The sequence below is a fragment of the Oncorhynchus nerka genome, linkage group LG1 (genome assembly GCF_034236695.1).
Source record: "Oncorhynchus nerka isolate Pitt River linkage group LG1, Oner_Uvic_2.0, whole genome shotgun sequence".
NCBI classification, from domain to species: domain Eukaryota; kingdom Metazoa; phylum Chordata; class Actinopteri; order Salmoniformes; family Salmonidae; genus Oncorhynchus; species Oncorhynchus nerka.
Genome location: NC_088396.1, coordinates 8,146,316 through 8,169,490, shown reverse-complemented (window position 1 = coordinate 8,169,490; position 23,175 = coordinate 8,146,316). Strand labels below are relative to the sequence as shown.

Sequence of the window (23,175 nt, the reverse complement as noted above, 5' to 3'; positions counted from 1 at the left end):
AGACTAACTACCTCACCCAAGTGACAAATCAGGCACTAGTACTCTGTTTGAGTAGACATCACCTCTGCAATCTCAATCCCCTCTTTCCCACTCGTGTGTAAGTGGTCTGGTTCCAAATTGTCTTGAGGACTATGTCCTCACTTGTCAAGAGGAACACTTGTAAAAAGTGTAATCTTTTACGTCAATCCCTAGCACCAGACTACTACTTTTAGAGATCCACTGTCCAGCCATGCAATTTATAAACTTGATCTCCACCGTAAAAAGTATCTCGACATCATCTCTGACCCTTGCAACATTGTTGCAATATTAAAATATTAAAATTAGATCTGGGACACAGTGGCTTTGCCTCCTGGCTGTGTCCACATCACAGCCATGATAGAAATGTCATAATACATGGCCTCATGTATGATTGCTTAATTGATTGCCCTCCACAGTTGAAGTCAGAAGTTTACATACACCTTAGCCAACTACATTTAAACTCAGTTTTTCACAATTCCTGACATTTAATTGTAGTAAGTTAGGGTCGCCACTTTATTTTAAGAATGTGAAATATCAGAACAATAGTAGAGAGTTATTTATTTCAGCTTTAATTTCATTCATCACATTCCCAGTGCGTCAGAAGTTTACATACACTCAATTAGTATTTGGTAGCATTGCCTTTCAATTCATTAAAGTGGGTCAAATGTTTCGGGTAGCCTTCCACAAGCTTCCCACATTAAGTTGGGTGAATTTTGGCCCATCCCTCCTGACAGAGATGGTGTAACTGAGTCAGGTTGTAGGCCTCCTTGCTCGCACACGCTTTTTCAGTTCTGCCAACAAATTTTCTATAGGATTGAGGTCAGGGCTTTGTGATGGCCACTCCAATACCTTGACTTTCCTGTCCTTAAGCCATTTTGTCACAACTTTGGAAGTATGCTTGGGGTCATTGTCCATTTGGAAGACCCATTTGCAACCAAGCTTTAACTTCCTGACTGATGTCTTGAGATGTTGCTTCAATATATCCACATAATTTTACTTCCTCATGATGTCATCTATTTTCTGAAGTGCACCAGTCCCTCCTACAGCAAAGCACCCCCACAACATGACGTTGCCACCCTTGCGCTTCACGGTTGGGATGGTGCTCTTCGGCTTGAAAGCCTCCCCCTATTTCCTCCAAACATATGTTTGGCCAAAAAGAGTCATTATGGCCAAACAGTTCTATTTTTCTTTCATCAGACCAGAGGACAATTCTCTAAAAAGTACAATCTTTGTCCCCGTGTGCAGTTGCAAACCGTAGTCTGGCTTTTTGATTGCGGTTTTGGAGCAGTGGCTTCTTCCTTGCTGAGCGGCCTTTCAGGATAGGTCGATATAGGACTCGTTTTACTGTGGATATAGATATATTTGTACCGGTTTCCTCCAGCATCTTCACAAGGTTCTTTGCTGTTGTTCTGGGATTGATTTGCACTTTTCGCACTGAAGTACATTCATCTCTAGGAGACAGAACGAGTCTCCTTCCTGAGCGGTTTGACGGCTGCGTGGTCCCATGGTGTTTATACTTGCATACTATTGTTAGTACAGCTGAATGTGGTACCTTCAGGCATTTGGAAATTGCTCCAAAGGATGAACCAGACTTGTTGAGGTCTACCATTTTTTTTCTGAGGTCTTGGCTGATTTCCTTTGATTTTCCCATGTCAAGCTAAGAGGCACAGAGTTTGAAGGTAGGCCTTGAAATACATCTACAGAAAAACCTCCAATTGCCTCAAATTATGTCAATTAGCCTGTCAGAAGCTTATAACGCCATGACATCATTTTCTGGAATTGTCCAAGCCGTTTAAAGGCAGAGTCAACTCTAGTGTATGTAAACTTCTGACCCACTGGATTTGTGATACGTGAAATAATCCATCTGTAAACAATTGTTGGAAAAATTACTTAGGACATCTACTTTGTGCATGACACAACTGACTTGCCAAAACTATAGTTTGTTAACAAGAAATTTGTGGAGCGGTTGAAAAAACGAGTTTTAGTTACTCCAACCTAAGTATGTAAACTCCAGACTTCAACTGTATAGGCTAGATGTTCTTATTTAAGATGTCTGAGAAATCATTGCACATGAAACAGTGAATTATCAAATCACTGGACAATTAGAGACAAGGCAAACAAGAACCCAGTCAGAAATGTGTCCTAGTTTTGTTTTATCGTGGGCTGGAGCTCTTTATATGACATTGTGTGGTGTTGATTGTGTTTGTTGCTTTAAAAATAGTCCAGTCAAGCACTGAGAAACAAATTTGAGCCTTTATTGGAATGTTGTAAGGCATTAAATACACAAATCCCACATTTTTTTGATAATTTGGCATTTAATTTAAAAAAAGAAAAGGCTAACAATACTGGTCCTACAGTCATTCTCTTTCAATGTCATCATAATTATTTTATGAATAGAGTTATCTTTTCTTTCTTTCACTGCAATATAGAAGAGGAAATCTGGAATGGTCGAAAATAAAAGCAGAGGCGTGTTAATGTAGAATTAAAAGGGAAATAGCAAGGACAGACATGGGTAGAATAATGAGGGAGAGAAAGTTTTCTAACTTAAAAAAATACTGTGTATCAAAGCTGCATTGTGGGTTAAAATGGTCACTTGCTGATACTGGTATGCATTTACATTTTTCTCCCCGGATATCCCAAGTTTTACATATAAAAAACCTTTGTATGAAATATAAACAAGCTCTTGCTGTGGTACATAAAGTGAAGTGCATTTGAAGCAGAAAAAAAATGATGTAAAGGAGACATTAATATGTTCTATAACCTTGCCATGATCAACAATAGCTTGAGTTGCCAGATATTCCCTGGACTCAAGTTCTACAAACATAAATAATGTTTTATGACTTCTGGTTTTATTATCATCATCAATGTTATTGTCGTCATCAACGTCACCATCAAATCCCCCACCACCATCCCGCTTTCAGTATGTTGCTCGACAGATCCGGAAATGATCTTTTATTGTTTTGGTTTAGAAACCATATTTCCCTCATTTTGGAAAATGAAACAAAAAAACAAAAAACATTTCCAATGAATTTTCCAGCCGGACTGTGTTTGGTCTGGTCTCTTTTTTGTCCTTTTTTAGAATTCTGTATCGCCTTCTCGTTCTGTACAATGAACGAGCAATCAAAAATCGCAAACGCACCAACCCTGACCCGCAGCATTCCCCCCATGACCACCCCCTATTCTCCCAACCCAACCCACCCCATCTAACCATTAGATATTGGCGGGCCACAGTTAAGACATGACTCCGAACACAGGGTTGTGACGACAGATGCTAGGCCCAATCTCCTCATAGTCCTTTTTGGTGTGGCATACCTGGTAGAACTCAGGCTAGAAAAGAGAAAGCAATGTGTTGACATTTGGCATATTTGAATAAGATAGAAAAAAACAAAACAGTTGAAAACAAATTATCTTAAACAGTGTGGGTTAGAGTTTTTCATTCTCTTTATCTTAAAAGACATGTTTAAGATGCCCGTCTCTACCATACAAATCAAAGGATTTGATTACATTATGGGTGACATTGGAATTATACACAATTACTTTGGCATTTCAAATCGGGTTACAAGGAAACTGGAAGATAATATGCCCTTAAGAGTAAACACAAAATGCCAGTAATCATGCTGACAATGCAAATCACTGATATTCAGCTAATGTGCTGACAGTAACCTTTTATTGCATTATCTTGGACTACATTCTAGGAAAGTAGTTATGCAGTTAGAATATTTTCTGAATTACATTTAAAATCATTACAATTGTTTTACTATGTGACAAGTTAGATGTTTCCTTATCATATGAATTTTGTTCCAAAGAACACGACAGAATTTCTACAATTCCACTTATAATACTGTTTTCCCCCACAGAATAGCAATACTTACAGTTGAGGCTAACATGGATCCTCCGAACCACACTGCATATCTCTGCATATGATGAGTGATGACTTGCACATCAATTGGTTTGGGCTGAGAAGGCAAAAGCAAAAAACAGAAATAAATCGATGTTAGGAATTTTTCTGAATCAAATAGGCATGGCAATGGGCACGATCGGCACGACTGAATTTTAGAGACAATTTTAGAGGCCCCCATCTTGGCGGTGTAAAGCCAATTTAATGCAATTCTACACATTTAGCCCGTTTCAAAGCTAATTTCCTGCTATTCCATGCATTTTGCCATGGCTAATGGTGTGTTCATTTGCTCAAAAATGACAAAATCAATGTTGCTAAATAGATTGTTTTTGAATTTTCAATTCCTGTGTGACTGTATAGCTTTAATTTTGATGATTGTTAGTTCTCATTATAATTATTATTATTTTTAATTATTATTTTCGAAAAAACGATTTTCATTATGGGGTATTGTGTGTAGATTGATGAGGAATGTTTGTATTTAATCCATTTTAGAATGAGGCTGTAATGTAACAAAATATGGAAAGGGGAAGGGGTCTGAAAACTTTCCAAATGCACTGTACTTAATATCTGGATTTTATTTGTTTAAGTTTACACTGAAAGCATAAGGTCCAATGTAGCAATTTAAAAAAATCTCTATTATGAAATCATTTCTGGGTAACAATTACTGGTTTCAATTAAAATAGTAAAAAAAGTGACAAATTATTTGTTAGCATAGAGCAGTGCTGGGGCATAGGAAACTAGCCGTTACTGGCAAAGGCTTGGAACTCTTTCTTATTGGTCTGTCTTTTAAAAAAGCTCTAACATTAAAATAACATTTTCACAGTATTATTCCAACCTCAATTTGATATAAAACACAAGTTGACTGCACTGGGCCTTTAATAATGTTTTAAAAATGCTTGGAATTAGGCATCCCCCCCAAAAAAATCACTTTCAATGGCTGAAAAGTCTCTGGATGATACATTTCTCTGCCAAAACAGTAGCTGGTTACAAGCTCTGACTAATAACAGCAGGGATTCAGAGCTTGACGGGACCAGTTCTGTAAGGAAACAGGAACAGCTCTCGTAAGGTTAACATAACTAGGTACTGCTCTCACCTTGAGCTTGCCCCCACTCAGCTCCTCACTCATCTTTAGCCTGGCGTCCACAGTCCTCTTCAGGTCCCTCTGCAGGCGCCGCCCAAAGTCCCTGAACATGGTGGAGCCGCCTGACAGGACAATGTTCTGGAGAGGAACACATATTGTGGCAAATAAAGAGGGTCCAACTCGTTCACACGCACATACAGAACATTTTGATATTGAAAGGAGTTGCAGACCAAAATGCTTATTGGACATTAATGGGATGTGGTTTTAACCAAGATCTATGTAGTTCCAGGGATAGGATTACCTTGTAAAGAGGACGTCTGACATCAATGGGGCAGTTCTGGATAACCTCGTCCACAACTTCAGAGATGGGCTGGGTGAAGTCAGGATTGGCAAACTGGAGGATTTTAAGGAAGAGTGAAGGGAAAAGAAAAGTATGAGAGAAAGAATTTATAATTGTATACACATCCACGTTCACAGAAACATATCTTTCAGAATATCTTATAACCATTTTATCTCCATCATTCACTCCGGCCTCTGCAGCCCTGATCTGCACAACTCCTCTTCTGCCTGTAATTTGTGATTATAGGACATTGTAGGACAGGGTTCCCCAACTGCCCACCCCACATTTTCGGTGAAAAAAAATATTTATATTTAAAAATGTTTATTGTTGACTATAAAACTAAAAACACCAGAAAATCAGCTCCAAGTGATTTACATTTTGGAAATCTATTCCAAAGTACTCCCACACGTAAGAGATACAAGTAACTGCCAAGTAAAGAAAACACCTAAATAAAGTGTCTTAAAAGGGCAAGTGACAACAGCTTCAATGCACATTGGCAAAGTGTCTGGAACTCTAATTGCGGGATGAGACAATTCTTCGACGGGAAATTCTACCATTTGGTGTTTTGTTGATGGTGGAAAACACAGTCTCATGCGCCGCCCCAGAATCTTCCATTAGTGAGCAATTGGGTTGAGATCTGGTGACTGAAACTGTCATGCCATATGGTTTACATTGTTTTCATGCTCATCAAACCATTCAGTGATCATTAGTGTGCTGTGGATGTGGGGGCATTGTCATCCTATGGGAACATAGCCATGGTAGCCAAAATAATGGCCTGCTCAACATTTTTAAACATGACCCTAAGCATGATGGGATGTGAACTGCTTAATTAACTCAGGAACCACACCCTGTATCCCTCGTTTACTTTTTTTGCAGGTAAGAGTACATGTGATCGTATACAAATGTAAGCCAGGTTTTAAATTATGATTTTTTTTTTGGTCAAATATTTGATCTGTTTGGGCTTCTTGCAGTCAATTTGCAGTCTACAAATTATTTGTAATTATGTTCCGGCCGCATACCATCTGCTCAAGAAGAAATCGACCCGCGGCTGAATCTAGCTGATGATCCCTGATGTAGGATTATTCTACTTATGATGGTCTTACCACAAATGTTTAGCTACTGTAACCTAGGACCTAGAGGTCAGAGTTAACATTATGCTAATGTTCAATGGCACTGAAGAGAACATTTCCCACTCATGGTATGCTAGTCTAATTAGCATAGCGCTAACCTCTTGCTATGAAGCAGTTTTTAACAGCATAGTGATGACTGCTTACCTCTGGGTGGAAGAAGATCTCCGGGCCAAGGAAGCGTTCGTAGCCCACGTCGACAGTGAACTCCTTCTTGCTGATGTTGTTAATTCCAGTGTACTGCTTGATCCACTTGGAGCCATCCGTGTCGTACTTGTTGAACTCTTTCACTAGGTCAGGACACACGTAGCTGAAACGCTCCTGGTGGAAAAATACATGTATTTTTTATTTAACCTAGGCAAGTCAGTTGAGAACAAATTCTTATTTACAATGACGGCCTACCCCGGCAAAACCCGGTCGATGCTGGGCCAATTGTGCGCCGCCTTATAGGACTCCCAATCTCGGCTGGATGTGATACAGCCTGGATACAAACTAGAGACTCTAGTGACGCCTCTTGCACTGAGATGCAATGCCTTAGACAGCTGCGCAATTCGGGAGCAAGGTGTGGAGGACAAAGCGTGAGTGGATGCTGAAGTACAGTGTAACTGGTTACATACTGTACGTTACATTCTGTAGGGTCAGTGTGGTCCACAGAACTTACAGAGCTGGACTGAAACTTTTTTTAAAGTTCAATAGTAATTTATTTCCATTTCTTTTGTTTTAGTACACATGTTTAAAGGTATTTGATCTTGGTGAGCAATACAACTCAGGAAGAAATTCATTCCACAGTATCTCTAGAGAGAAATCAGATCAAGCCCGAAATGGGCGATGTAGTAGGGAGTTGTAGTTTCCAACAGGCCAATATTCTACATTGTTAGTGCAGAAAACGTGGTAATTTACTTACAATGACCAAAATCAATTGTGCACCTACTTGTCTGGTCTGGGTGTCTTTTACACGTGCTACGTTAGTTTAGGGCAGACACAGAAAGGGAGAGAATAGACAGAAAATGTGCAATCGAGAGGGATAGAAAGCATCGCCTGAAAATACCTGATCTAAGTGATTGATAGCTGGTATTCAGCAGTCATAAAAGTATGTCTTATTTTCTTTGAAGAACTACTAAAATAGTAATTACTTGTATACGCGGTAATGAAGTCACTACCATCATGGTGTATTGCTGTATTCTGTGTTGTTACAACCCACATAATGCATAGTGCATTTAATGTTTTAAAACATGTAATCGAACCAAAACCATTAATTTGCTCAACACTAGTACCTGCATGATTCCGTCCCTGTTTTGACCATGATTTTGGCCCTAATTACATTCTAAATTATTTTAAGACTTTCCAACAACACAGGACTCCACTTAAAACAATTCTACAAAACACAGATTTTGGTAGAGACAAATTAAAATGATTGGACAGCTATTTTTTAAGAGCAAGAACATTAGCATACAAATCAAACTACCAATTGCAGTCAGTGATCAAGTCTGTGGGATGAAAAGAGTGTATGTTTGCCTCGGGGTTGAAAAACAATGACCTTCAACAGTTACGCCTAAAAAGGATTTAGGTGAGCCTTTCAATAAAAATGTACTGCTTGGGATCAAGAAGGGAAGGGAGGTGAATCCCAATTGATTCTGGTGAAAACAAGGGGCAATTTACAAGCTTGGGGGTTAATGGGAACACCACACACCCTTTGAACCACCTGGGGAGTGTCACACCCTTTGAACCACCTGGGGAGTCAAGTCGTCCATCTTGAAGTGTAAACTTAAAACAATCAAAAACAGAACTGCATCTGTGTCCCACATTTCAAACTACCTTACAAAAGAGAAGACTGAACATCAAGTGATGTTCTTAGCAGGAGGTATTAAACTTACAGGGTAGAACATTGGCGCCACCTAGTGTTATAGTCAAACTACAGACACGGTCAGAATGACACATTTCCAATTGTAGACATCTTGGTTCATTTATTTCTTCATTTATATTTCAGAAAAAAAAATCAGAGTTGTGTTAGCAAAGTTCAAATACTCAGTCAACTTCCATTGCAAACAGTGACAAAATCTGAACTGGGTGAGTGGTGGTAGAGGAATGCTGTTGGGGCGCATACCTTCATTAAATGAAAGTGCTGGACAATAATGAGAGCGGTAGACTAGTTGTTGGAGAAAGACAAAACAGTGGGACTTCTGCCAAAGTGGTCGGTCCAGGACCAGAGTGACAAGTGTTATGATGCAGTAGCGCGAGTTATGAGGAACTGTCTGACTGTTGTTATCAAGCCAAGCTAGTATGCTACTGCAATGTAGACTTCACCTTGTAAATCGCACCCCAAAACAGTTCTTGTGAAAGCAGAATATATTTTGTTGAATTCTCACAAAATGGCTTAGGGAACCGCAACAGAGTACGTTATTCCTGTGTGAAAATGCCCTTTAGGCAACACAGGATAGTTTCCATTTAAAATCAACATTCTGGAAAACCTTGCCTCAGAGGAACCAGGCATACGGTTGAGAATTTGGTCTAGGATTGGCTCCTTGACTGTACTATGAACCACAGTGGTTGGTGAGTGGAGTAGTGGTTGACGGGAAACACAGTTCACTGTGACCTACCTTGACTGCCTTGGCCGTTTCCAGGGACTGCTCTGGGGGGATGCCCACCTCCCGCTCCCTCAGAAGCTGCTGGGTGAAGTAGGTGATGTCACGACCCGCGATGGGGATGTGCTTTATACAGCTGCCGATGACGTAGCCCTCAGCCTACAGCAACACAAAAAGAAAGATGGTTCAGAGCTCACAATGTCTAGGGTGAGGTGACATCACAGCATATAAGAATAAATAGGTCAAAGTAGATGCACGTGTTTAAATGAACGCTTATGCCAGATTTACACCATTGTGCTGAACTAAACCGTACTGTGCTGGCCTGGATATTTTCTTTTCACATTGTCCTTTCCAGCAACTATGGTGGATGTGTAGTCAAGCCAAGCCCAGTATAGTTCGGCTCAGTAGTTAGAAAAAGGGATCAGTTAATATATAACTGACTATTCTTTTAGCAACATTGAAGGCATATTTTTCTATCATAGATGCTCACATCCTGAATTATGTTTGGCTGACTTTCTGTATGTTAAGCAGTGGCTTGTACATCTCCACTGTCCACACAACGTGTCTTCTTGCAATACATTTACTTGCCAGGCAATTGCTCCTGTATCTAAGGCTGTGTGTCAAAAGCATAGTTGCCTACTTTGATAGTTGCCTTCATCTGCACTGATTGAAAAGAAATGGACAAGAGAAAATACTGAACAAAAATAAACACAACATGTAAAGTGTTGGTCCCATGTTTCATGAGCTGAAATAAAAGATCCCAGAAATGTTCCTTACGCACAAAGCTTATTTCTCTCACATTTAGTGCACAAATTTGTTTATATCCCTGTAATTACTCCTTTGCCAAGACAATCCATCCATCTGACAGGTGTGGCATGTCAAGAAACTGATTAAATGGCATGATCATAACACAGGTGCACATTGTGCTTGGGACAATAAAATGGGCACTAAAATGTGCAGTTTTGTCACAGAATTAATGCCAGAGATGTCTCAAGTTGAAGCAGTGTGCAATTGGCATGCCGACTGCAGGAATGTCCACCAGAGCTGTTGCCAGATAATTGAATGTTCATTTCTCTACCATAAGCAGTCTCCAATGTCGTTTTAGAGAATTTGGCAGTACGTCCAACTGGCCTCAAAAACAACGCCAGCCCAGGACCTTCCCCAGGACCTCCACATGCGGCTTCTTATCCTGCGGGATCGTCCGAGACCAGCCACCCAGACAGCTGATGAAACTGAGGAGTATTTCTGTCTGTAATAAAGACCATTTGTTGGGAAAAAACTAATTCTGATTGGCTGGGCCTGGCTCCTCAGTGGCTGGGCCTGGCACCCCAGTGGGTGGGCCTATGCCCTCCAAAGCCCACCCATGACTGCGCCCCTCCCCGGTCATGTGAAATCCATAGATTAGCTCCTAATGAATTTATTTACATTTACTCATTTCCTTATATGAACTGTAACTTGTTCAGTATAGATTTATTTAGTAACGGGGAAGGAAACAGGCAAGGAGGCCACTGAGAAGTATTGAGACACATGCAGGATCAGGGGTCTGGCCGAGGGAGCCTTTCACTGGGACCATGTTTGTGTTCAGTATGACACACAGTAGAAAAACATTTAGCAATGGAACACAACAATCTGTGTTCCTATTGGACAAGTTCAGGTTGTACATCAGTCTCTGTTTTAAAAAAAATCCTTATACTCTCTGGGTGTTTCTCAATATGCATACCACCGTGACTCCACACTCATGCTCAGAGTGCATTCTCTCGACCACGTTCTCTTGAGTACATTCTTGTGAGGATGAGTGTAGAGAATGCATAAAACAATATGAAGCACACACTCCCCCTACTGAATTACCTCACACTTCATCTCCCCATTCACTGAGCCTTCTTCCAAGATATACACAAAGCAAGTGTTTTACTTGATAATTATCAGCTAGATACAGTGCATTCAGAAAGTATTTAGACCCCTTCCCCTTTTCCACATTTTGTTACGGTAGAGCCTTACTCAAATATTGATTACATTTGAAAAAAATCCTAAACACAATACCCTATAATGACAATGCGAAAACAGGTTTTTAGAAATTAAAATATTAAAAAACAGAAATACCTTATTTACATAACTATTCAGACCCTTTGCTATGAGACTCAAAATTAAGATCAAGGGCATCCTGTTTCCATTGATCATCCTTGAGATGTTTCTACAACTTGGTTGGAGTGCATGTCAGAGCAAAAACCAAGCCATGTGGTCGAAGGAATTGACCGTAGCGCTCCGAGACAGGATTGTGTCAAGGCATAGATCTGGGGAAGTGTACAACATTTTTTTTGCTGCATTGAAGGTCCCCAAGAACACAGTGGACACCATCATTCAAAAAAATGGAAGAAGTTTGGAACCACCAAGACTCTTCCTAGAGCTGGCCGCCCAGCCAAACTGAGCAATCGGGGGAGAAGGGCCTTGATCAGGAAGGTGACCAAGAACCCGATGGTCACTCTGACAGAGATCCACCTTGGAGATGGGCGAACCTTCCAGAAGGACAACCATCTCTGCAGCACTCCACCAATCAGGCCTTTATGGTAGAGTGGCCAGACGGAAGCCACTACTCAGTAAAAAGGCACATGACAGCCCGCTTGGAGTTTGCCAAAAGCACCTAAAGGACTGTTAGACAATGAGAAACAAGATTCTCTGGTCTGATGAAGCCTAGATTCAACTCTTTGGCCTAAATTCAAAGTGTCACGTCTAGAGGAAACATAGCACCATCCCTACGGTGAAGCATGGTGGCAGCATCATTATGCTGTGGGGATGTTTTTCAGCAGCAGGGACTGGGAGACTAGTCAGGATCGAGGGAAAGATGAAGAGAGCAGAGTACAGAGATATCCTTGATGAAAACCTGCTTCAGAGCGCTCAGAACCTCAGACCCTAAGCACACAGCCAAGACAACACAGGAGTGGCTTCGGGACAAGTCTCTGAATGTCTGAGTAGCCCAGACAGATTTCTAAAAACCTGTTTATACTTTGTCATTATGGGGTATTGTGTGTAGATTGATGAGGGAAAATAATATTTAAATCAATTTTAGAATAAGGCTGTATTTGTATGTGAAAAAAGTCAAGGGGTTCTGAATACTTTCAGAATGCACTTTATATGAATCGTAATAATGTAGGTAACCAGATAGTTTAACTAGCAAAAATGACTTAAAACTAATATTATGCAAGATAGCTAGCCAGAGGTTAAATTCTTCATGGCTAACAGTACTAGTAGCTAGCCCATTTGACTTATTATGGGCTTGTGATCTATGGTACGTAGGCAGATAAACATGCCAAAATTAACACAGTATTTATTTATTAACGTATCAAGATAAAATATTGTAGTCAAGCAACATATGAGATGTGAATTAGGCAACATTTCTCTCCTTGTATTTTCTCTCGCTTAAACTCAAATAATGGCCGAAATTGATTTCGAGAAATTTTGCATAATTTTTTATGTGGTTGCGTCATATTTCTTTGCATACTTTCCGTTGAGGCTTGCATCTATGCATGCTTCAAAATATGTACAAACGGAGTACGCATTTGAGAAGTGCCCTCCATGCTCCGTTTCGCATACTTTAATTTGGACTTGTACTTCGAGCCTCCCGTGAGCACAGTAGTATGCATTTTGAGAAACACTGTGTGTGTGTGAGATTGTATAGCGTGTGCACATGAGTGAATGTGTGTAATAGAGCAGTCTTTTCTGTCAGACGTGATAAGGCTTTCCTCAGATCAGGTGTGTTTGTCACTCACCACAGGGATAACGTGGGTGACTCCGTCTCCGCTGTCGATGACCGTCCCCGTCAGTGTCCTCTCCCCCACCTGTCTGGATGTCCAGGAGGCAGCCAGCGCCAGGACAGCCTTGGGTATAGAGAGCACAAGGTCAATATGACGCCATTGTAAAACAACAACAGTAAAACAACACTGAGGGTGTCCATGATGTCATTGACCACATTAAACAGCAGGGGGCAGTGGCAGTGAGGAAGTCAGTGTTTTACATAAACGCATAAAGGCTGTGTGTGTGTGTGCAAGTGTTTGTTTCTGATAGATATAAATAGTGTTCCCAGGGATGATGAAGCCATACCTGCACTGCAATGTAGAGCCCTGGGACGTTGAAGGACTCAAACATGATCTCTGCTGTATACTCTCGGTTCTCTGGTGTGTTCAGAGGAGGCTCTGTCTGCAAGAGGACACCACAGTACTGGGAGTTAGACTTCAACACAGACACACTAATCCAACCAGCATCAGATTTATTAACAACCACATCACCCTCAATTACAGGTAAAAGTCTATGCTATGTACCTACAGAAAAGGTTTTAGTTACAATGTATTACAACAGCCTTAGTGTTCCCCCTACATTAATTTATCAGCAGCTTAAAATTGAAAAAAAATTCTGAGACGCTCCTGAGACGCGCTTTTAAGATCAGAGTAACAACTTACATCAGACCGTCCAAGAAACCTCCAGATAGGGAGCTTGTAAACCTGGAAGTGTTGCCAACCCTATTAATAGATGTATAGATGTATGCCCCAGAAAGAACCAAGGTTTTTAGCCCACTGTTATAACTATTTCGTTTTAGTTCCCTTCACTGGGTGTTCTATTTCACTTGGCTCACAGTGCTGATATAGTCCTACTTCCTCAAGTGTACTGGCATTCATGACAGCACTGTTAATCCAGGGGTGCACAACTCAGGACCTCCAGTTCCGCAGACCCATTGGTTTTCATTTCACCCATCAGGTTGTAAAGAGAGCCCACCCTCTTTGACAAGTGTGCCCTCTATCCATTGGTATGGTGTCTTTCTATCCTGTAAATGTCCCATTTGGACCATGGTCCTCTTACCAACAGAAAGTAGTGGTCCTCAGGCTCCGCCCTCAGGTACTTGAAGATCACCTGTTCCATGAACCTCTCCATCAGGTCCCAGTCCTCGACAATGCCATGACGGATGGGCCACTGTGGGCGAGAGGTCAAAGGTCAATCACACTGGCAAACATACAGGGCCCGATTTGAGGCATGTGTCGATACTGATACGGATCAAAAGACATCGGTGTTCTCGGATCAGTTTTCTCCATTAAAATCTTACCTTAACATTCAAATTATTCAACAATACTGATGACGGATCAGCTCCGAAAAACATATAATCCCTGCCTGCAAATATTGAGGTGGGTTATTCTAATGCTTACCCTACAATAATGCACTAAAATCAAGATTTGGCACACTACTGCCCACGTGTTGAAGCAAAATTAAACAGTAGCCTACAATTAGCAAAATATAACTCAATTGAATGAACATGAAATTGATTTGAATATTAATGAATTATACATCCGTATGTATCCTAAAATGTAGTATATTTATCTTTTAAAGCAGTCATCTCGGTTTTCATTTGAAACATCTTTTCATCCTTCGCTTGTTCGTAACAATTTCGAAGACATTGGCAACTTTGTACTCATAGTTAACTTCTTTGTGAAGCTACCAGTGGTCACAGAGAGACAAATAAACATTTTGATTCTATGTGTAGTGGATCTCATCTGTGTATAAAGTGACTCCGTAGGAGGAAAAAAACTCATATAATGACGCACTTAGCTGTTCTACGAGAGGTCTGAGGTAGTCGGTAAATAACAAGCATTTTCAAGTGCTACGTTAGTAACGATGGTTTTTGAAAACAGCTCAGAGATTTAACGATGCTCCTATGAAGGTTCTAACTATGAAAGCAGCCTTAATACACTTTTGGGAAACTAGGCCTTGGCTTGTAAATTACTTTGCGACTAAGTACACCAACATACATTTTAGTGCATGGTTGAATGACACATCAAGTACAAGACCATAATGAGTAGGCCTGCATGGCCTAGTAGCACATAATGTGCACTAACAAACATTGAGTGCATCGCGTAGTGACAAATAGTCATGTGAAATGAGAGTGACTGGCCGTTGACAGACACCTCTCTGGTGCAGTATACTGGTTTTCCCTATTTCCTTGGAATAGGTATCTTTGAAATGCACAGTATGCAAGTTCACATGACAACTTGTAGGCCATTTGTCATGTTCAATTGGTAGGTTTGTACTTTGTATTGGTCACATACAAATGGCTCTTCAGTGCTGTCATGTTTGGCATTGGACAGGTTTGCTTGTGGTATATGTGAGTTTTAATATACTGTATTGGGTGGCCCTGTAGCCTTTTTGAGTCATGGGTTTGGTACCTTTGTGGCATAATTGGGCTTGTCTATCCCCTCATCTCCGATGAAGAAGTCCAGGTCGTCCACCCCCTTGACCGTCCTTGATCCAACCTTGGCCGACTCTTTGATTGCAATACCTGGTAGGGATGAGAGACGGATGGAGGAAGAAAGAAACACACACAGAGACAGAGAGAATCAATTAGACTAAGGCCATGTTTGATGAAAGGGCTTAAGACACAAATCCAGTCAAACACCAAGTGCAAGAGTGACCTACAGTATGCCCTCACTGTTCACTATCCAGCCTTGTATTTCCAAAGCATTGCCCCAAAATAGAAAAACAGGCCTGAAAATACTTTCAGCATCAACGATATCAGATCATAACCTAGACTCTTTGAAACCGTGTTAGGGCTCTGCTTATTCAAATTACTTTTGTCTAGGCAACAGCCTATCCTCAATGGGAGGTGAATGGAAACATATACCCACATGACGGAACAATGAACTGTGGCTCTGTGTTCCCTGCATACCCCAGCTTAGTGTATCTGAAAGAGAGAAGGCACACCATTAGATTGAACATCACTTGATCACATTTTTTTGTATGGGTGACACTTTGTAAAAGGAGAAAATAATACAAATTGATTAGCAGGCATAGCCTATATTTTGGTTAGGCCTAGCTTCTGTGATTTTTATCAATAAAACCCCTGTTCTTCCACGGATCAGTATAGTGCCAACAACTGCAGCTCAACTCTGAATAGCCTACCCTTCAATATGAAGAGTGTAAAAGGGCATTTGGAATCTAAGGGGCTATTCATACATTTCCCCAAATCCACCACTTTGAGTAGAAATCTTAGCATAGCATCATCCTACAACTGGTCAGAGTGCCAGAAGTGTCGCAAATAAGGTTCACTTACACACGGCTAAAGCCTTATCGCAGAACGATAAGCTGCATACAACAGTTAAGTTTGTGTTTACTGTAAATGGGTAGCCTAGAAATCTCAGCCCAAGAGAGCTCATCGTAGTTGAAACATAAGCTACTACCATAAGGATATAAGACACATTGCCTGAGATGCTTTTCAATACCATCGTTTCAGTGCAGTAGGTTAGCCTATAGAAAGTAAGCCTAGTTGCTTTTAAGTCCTATTTTAACCGTATTGTAAATATAACAAGGCCTACCCAATGAATGAGGAATAACAGAGCTGGTAAGGATTAACATTTTAGTAGCTGCACGTGGAAGACACACAAAAAAAATAGGCTTGGGGCTTCATTCCACAGAACAGTCCTAGCTTGTCTGGGGCAGCTACCTGCTTCAACAAGCCTGTTTCACTACACTCTTAGCAGTGGACATAACCACAGGAGTGCTCAAATACAAATCGATCCTCAAGCCCCTCCTCACTGAGAGGATCAGATAAGTATAGCCTACAAAATATGACAATGCTTAGGCAACATCCATTCAGTATTCTTAGAAATAGGTCTCTGCAAGTGCCTAAAATGGAGGGTAGGGAATTAGAGGTTGATTTGGGATTGGGCATTAGGCCTAAGGCAAGGCCTGAAATGTAAGCTAGGCTACCTTATTGCTGTGTTTGAAGAAAGACTACAATGTGAATCATGGCCTGGTATAGGCCAAGTTTGAATAATGATAATGGCCTTACTGTGTAAAATCAAAACTGTTTGCTGAGCATGATAAGCAAATTTCGACTCCACCATAGCCCCAGGTACTACACTTAGCTGCAAGCCTGGCATGTAACACCTGCATTTGAAACATTTGTTTAGACCAAAACTGACCCCCTACAAAATAAAAAAACATACAGTAGCCTACATAAAACAGTGGCTCTTCACAGATCTCCCAACAAAACTGTTATAGAGAAGTGAACAAAATAAGCAGTACAATAACTCTGCTGCTCCATTTCACTGTTGAGTTCTAAGAATATCGGCCCACTTGTGCTTGAGGTAAGAGGATGTAGAGTTCAGTTCAAATATTTTGGCTGTCGTGAGCGTGACTCATGAGCTGTGTGGTGGTGTAGCCTACTCAACCAGACTTCTGCTGGCCTGGTACTTTAGCAACTTGGCTTTTATAGCAGTTTCAAACATCTGCTCTACAAAGGAGTTAGCCTCATTCTCCATCCTCAGCTGTAGTTTTCCAGTCCTCCCTCCCAGTGTGGACCAGATGCACTAGCCTAACTAATAGCCCAAAGGGAGCGGGGAAGATAAGTGGAGAGGTATGTAAGGAAACATGCAGAGTGAAGAATTCAAATTCTTTTTGAATTGCAAACAGTAGCATATTTAGTTAGGCAATAACCCCAACTATAGTATTCAACATAAATCTAGGTCTCAGCTATATCAAATGCCTACATTAGATATCGCTCCTTAGATTACAATATGTGCATTAATAGACAGCAAGTAAGAGTAACAATTAGGGCTGGGAAGCCGAAAAGATATTATCAAGATACTTAGGTACCAATATGATATGTATTGTGATTCTCACGATTCTATATGCATTGCGACTCGATACTGTGGATTTATTGCGATTCGATGTTCCAAATATATCGCTCACCAAATGTTTGTTACAGAGGGACAAGAGAGAGCCATGAGAAAACAAGTTTTGATCAGTCATGTAAATAAAAGGGCTGAAATCAAATTGGCATCCAATTTGATTAAAAAGAAGACGGAGAACAAGCTATGAAAGGAAAATACTGTAGTTTTGGTGCAGGTATAGTTGACTAGCGCAAAAATAATATTGCGATCATGTCAAAACGATATATCGTCAAAAAGAATATCCTGATACATAACTGAATCGGTTGTTCCCCCCATTACTTGTAACGAAATGCACAAAAACATTATTGTCGCTGTATAACATTTACCAAAGTGATTAACTGCTAAAACACCCTTTATTTAACTAGGCAAGTCAGTTAAGAACACATTATTGCAGGCAACTAGAATGATGTGGTGTATTGCACAGCTCAATAATGAGGGATTAGTTTAGGTCCAACTGTTATTAATTCACTGGCTTAAAATAGATCTTGGGACGTGCAATCAGCATATTGGCATTTACAATATTTACAGATGATAAAAAAAGGATGGGCATGAAGCAGAAGTATGCACAATCAAAACAAAGTGCTGTAGAACTGAGGTCACGCAAATGAGAATCCTCATCCTCAGTCTTTGTTATTCAGAAAATTATTAATGTATCATTTGAGATGGTAAAGGAACGGCTAAATTTAGGAAATTAGAGAAGTATGCTAATAAAAAAAACATGTTCAGTTGCCGAAAACGACCATATATGGACTAAAAACCCTGAATGAGGAAGTCGACAATGTAGGAAGTCGCTCTGCGCATGCTCAAAGCCGGGCATCACTAGTAAGCAAGCACTGTACAATTACTTATGAAATGAATACCATTAACGATACAAAATTCAACTTTACAATAAACATGGAAGACCCTTTATACTGTCCATTCAAAGTATTTCCGAAATGCAATATATTAGATCCCCAGTAATGAAGAACAGATTGGGTGGATATGTTGTATTGAAAATGCCTTTCCAACAGGAAGAAAACATTTTGTGATGATGAAAGCAAATAGCAGGCGTATAGCTAGCCATCTAGTGAATACAGCATAAATGTATGTTAAACAGCAGTACAATAACAGCCTAATAAAAATCGTTAGTTTTGTAATAAATGGCCCAAGGTTACATTGATTCAATGTATTAGCAAGCTATAGCTAGCACACACACCCAGTTGCTGACAGCGATGGGCTCCGAGTCGGTGACACCCAAAATCTCGGTGCGCTGTCTGCAAGGCGGTCTAGTTTGAATAGCTTACCCTGTACCGCAGTCGACAACACACGCCGGTAATCGTCCTGCCATCTCGTGTGCTTCTGGTAATCACAAATGTTTTCTGTTAATCGATAGCTGTCTGTGTCGGCTGGAGGATATTGCAAACCGTCCACAGGCGGAAACCTGAACCTGCACAAAGTACAGTTTCTAACGTTACTTCCGCAATCGGTCTAGGGCAGGCAAGATGGCTGACGCCGGGGAGCGCTTGAGTGAAGCAGGCAGAGTCAGCTTCACAGCTGTCAATCACAGTGGCCCCTGAGAGTAAAGCATCAACACTGCCAGGGGAATAAAACGTGACACAATAGGTGGTTGTGCCTAAATAAAATCCATCTAACTTTATTAGAACTAATAAAATAATATAATGCTGCAATGTTCAATACTGGCCTAGGGCACATCAATTTAAATGGACAAATTCTCTGGACCAGGATTGAGATCAAATCCAGAATTTGAGTTTTACAGTGCTATACAATTAACCTAGTGCATTCTTATTCAAATATGCATTAGACAGCCTGAAATTCATGAATCTACAGTATTATGTCAACATACACTTAATTTCCTTCCAAATTATCTGTTGCCATATATTGATGTGTGATGCATGTTAATTCACTCAATTTCCATATAATTCCATCAGATTCCATAAATCAACCAAACAATTCTACACAATTTCTTAATTCTTAATTTCTTAGACCTTTCCAAAATTGTCATCAGATACAATGGGTCATCATCATGACCATCATATCATCATCCTCAGACAGATACAGTATGTCATTCAGCACTGAGAATATCCCCAAATGATCTGTCTGGTTCCCACTGTCTGGCGGACACGGGTAATGACGGCAGTCAAATTCCACGTGACCGTTTAGTCAAGGTAATTAGGCTTCTCCAAGCTCTGATGCTGCTCCTAATATTAAGCGCATTGCTTCGCTTTACAACAGGAGTATAGCCTACCTGGCTGGCATGAAAATGAACCATGGGAAAAGTGTCCCCCATTCGCTATTTAAGTGCATAGATGACATGTATTTTTTCCCCCTGCTTCGAGACAGGTGCATGAGAATTGTCCATTCTAAATAAATACACATTTCCCACATATTATTTAGTGTATGTAAAGACAAGATTAAATCAATAATATTCTGATGGGTGACAATATTAGCCTACCACTTGTGAATTATATATGATCACTTGTGAATGATGCCCAGCTTCAGGCAAGAAAAAAACATTTAATTATTTTGTGATATTTTCAAGTCATAGTCGCACACCTCATGTAGCCTAGCCCATAGCCCATGTTTTGCTTAGAGCTGAGCTCGGGTCCATCATGTTTACATTGATCATCCTTGAGATGTTTCAACTTCTTGATTGGAGTCCACCTGTGGTAAATTCAATTGTTTGGACATGATTTGGAAAGGCACACGACTGTCTATATATGGTCCCACAGTTGACAGTGCATGTCAGAGCAAAAACCAAACCATGTGGTCTTTGTAATTATTCGTAGATTTAAAAAATAAAATAAAATAAAAAGCAAGATGGCACAGACAGAGAGGGTCACTCATGGTGAAATTGTAACAAAATACAGGAACTCAAGTACTTTTGTTCACCTGACCTAGAATTCCTCACAATCAAATGGCGTCCGTATTATCTACCGAGATATTTCTCGTTGGTTATTGTCACAGCCATGTATATCCCCCCTCAAGCCGATACCACGACAGCCCTCAAGGAACTCCAATATTCTCTATGTAAACAGGAAGTCATATACAGCTGAAGTCTGGAGTTTACATACACCTTAGCCAAATACATTTAAACTCAGTTTTTCACACTCCTGACCTTTAATCCTAGTAAAAATGCCCTGTCTTAGGTCAGTTAGGATCACCACTATTTTAAGAATGTGAAATGTCAGAATAATAGTAGAGAGAATTATTTCTTTCAGCTTTAATTTCTTTCATCACATTCGCAGTGGGTCAGAAGTTTACATACACTCAATTAGTATTTGGTAGCATTGCCTTTCAATTGTTTAACTTGGGTCAAACATTTCAGGTAGCCTTCCACAACCTTCCCACAATAAGTTGGGTGAATTTTGGCCCATTCCTCCTGACAGAGCTGATGTAACTGAGTCATGTTGTAGGCTTCCTTGCTCGCACACGCTTTTTCAGTTCTGCAAACAAATTTTCTATAGGATTAAGGTCAGGGCTTTGTGATGGCCACTCCAATACCTTGACTTTGTTGTCCTTAAGCCATTTTGCCACAATTTTGGAAGTATGCTTGGGTCATTGTGCATTTGGAAGACCCATTTGCAACCAAGCTTTTTTTCTCAAGACTGATGTCTTGAGATGCTCTATCAATATATCCACATACTTTTACCTCCTCATGATGCCATCTATTTTGTGAAGTGCACCAGATCCTCCTGCAGCAAAGCACCCCCACAACATGATGCTGCAACCCCCATGCATCACGGTTGGGATGGTGTTCTTCAGCTTGAAAGCCTCCCCCTTTTTCCTCCAAACATAATGATGATCAGTATGGCCAAACAGTTCTATTTTGGTTTCATCAGACCAGAGGACATTTCCCCAAAAAGTATGATCTTTGTCCACATGTGCAGTTAGGACCGTAGTCTGGCTTTTTTATGGCGGTTTTAGAGCAGTGGCTTCTTCCTTGCTGATCAGCCTTTCAGGTTAGGTCGATATACGACTCGTTTTTACTGTGGATATAGATACTTTTGTACCTGTTTCCTCCAGCATCTTCACAAGGTCCTTTGCTGTTTTTCTGGGATTGATTTTCACTTTTCGCACCAAAGTACATTCATCTCTAGGAGACAGAATGCGTCTCCTTCCTGAGCGGTATGACGGCTGCGTGGTCCCATGGTGTTTATACTTGCATACTATTGTTTGAACAGATGAACGTGGTACCTTCAGGCATTTGGAAATTGCTCTCAAGGATGAAACAGGAGTCTACAATTATTTTCTGAGGTCTTGGCTGATTTCCTTTGATTTTTCCACGATGTCAAGCAAAGAGGCATTGAGTTTGAAGGTAGGCCTTCAAATACATCTACAGGTACACCTCCAATTGACTCAAATTATTTCAATTAGCCTATCAGAAGCTTCTAAAGCCATGACATCATTTTCTAGAATTTTCCAAGCTGTTTAAAGGCACAGTCAACTTAGTGTATGTAAACTTCTGACCCACTGAAATTGTGATACAGTGAATTATAAGTGAAATAATCTGTCTGTAAACAATTGTTGGAAAAATTACTTGTGTCGTGCATAAAGTAGATGTCCTAACCGACTTTCCAAAACTATAGTTTGTTAACAAGAAATTTGTGGAGTGGTTGAAAAATGAGTTTTAATGACTCCAACCTAAGTGTATGTAAACTTCCGACTTCAACTGTATCCGGAGGACGCATTTATTGTAGCTGGGTATTTTAACAAAGCAAATTTGAGAACAAGGCTACCTAAATTCTAGCAGCATATTAATTGTAGTACCCGGGCTGGCAAAACACTGGATCACTGCTGCTCTAACTTCCACAATCCATACAAGGACCTCCCCTGCCCTCCTTTCGGCAAATCTGAACACGGCTCAATTTTGCTTCTCCCCTCCTATAGGCAGAAACTCAAACAGGATGTATCTTGACAACGGCCATTCAATGCTGGTCTGACCAATCCGAATCCACGCTTCAAGTTTGCTTTGATCACGCAGACTGGGACATGTTCTGGGTAGCCTCAGAGAATAATATAGATTTATACGGCAATTCGATGAGTGAGTTTATAAGGAAGTGCATAGGACATGTACCCACTGTGACAATTAAAACTTTCCCTAACCAGAAACCGTGGATAGATGGCGGCATTTGCACAAAACTGAAATCGCAAACCGCCGCATTTAACCATGGAAAGACGACAGGGTAAATGGTCGAATACAAACAGTTATTCCCTCCGCAAGGCAATCAAACAAGCGAAATGTCAGTATAGAGACAAAGTGAGGTCGCAATTCAACAGCTCAGAGAGGAGACGTATGTGGCAGGGTCTACAGACAATCACGGACTACAAAAAGAAAATCAGCCACGTCACGGACACTGACGTCTTCCTTCCAGACAAACTAAACACCTTCTTTGCACGCTTTGAGGATAACACAGTGCCACC

The 23,175-nt window shown here is 40.6% G+C and overlaps 1 protein-coding gene across 1 annotated transcript; it reads right to left on the bottom strand.

Annotated features, from left to right (window-relative positions):
* Positions 1 to 2,252: 2,252 nt before the first annotated feature.
* Positions 2,253 to 19,219, bottom strand: LOC115135111 (actin-related protein 3-like). The gene is made up of 12 exons (XM_029669444.2): positions 19,038 to 19,219; positions 15,709 to 15,764; positions 15,250 to 15,362; positions 13,895 to 14,005; positions 13,142 to 13,237; positions 12,811 to 12,918; positions 9,062 to 9,205; positions 6,612 to 6,785; positions 5,299 to 5,391; positions 5,010 to 5,135; positions 3,891 to 3,974; positions 2,253 to 3,345 (listed from the first exon to the last, which is right to left on the bottom strand). The coding sequence occupies exons 1-12, from the start codon at positions 19,079 to 19,081 to the stop codon at positions 3,250 to 3,252; spliced, it is 1,245 nt and encodes a 414-aa protein (XP_029525304.1). The 5' UTR covers positions 19,082 to 19,219; the 3' UTR covers positions 2,253 to 3,249.
* Positions 19,220 to 23,175: the final 3,956 nt, after the last annotated feature.

What these genes read in the sequence shown, in the direction of transcription:
- LOC115135111 (XM_029669444.2), bottom strand. Translation starts at nt 19,081, where the DNA reads ATGGCAGGACGATTACCGGCGTGTGTTGTCGACTGCGGTACAGG. An exon ending in GTTGTCGACTGCGGTACAGG is followed by an intron (nt 15,765 to 19,037) that starts GTAAGCTATTCA and finishes TCTCTCTTTCAG; the next exon opens with ATACACTAAGCTGGGGTATG. An exon ending in TGAGTGGGGGCAAGCTCAAG is followed by an intron (nt 3,975 to 5,009) that starts GTGAGAGCAGTA and finishes TTGCCTTCTCAG; the next exon opens with CCCAAACCAATTGATGTGCA.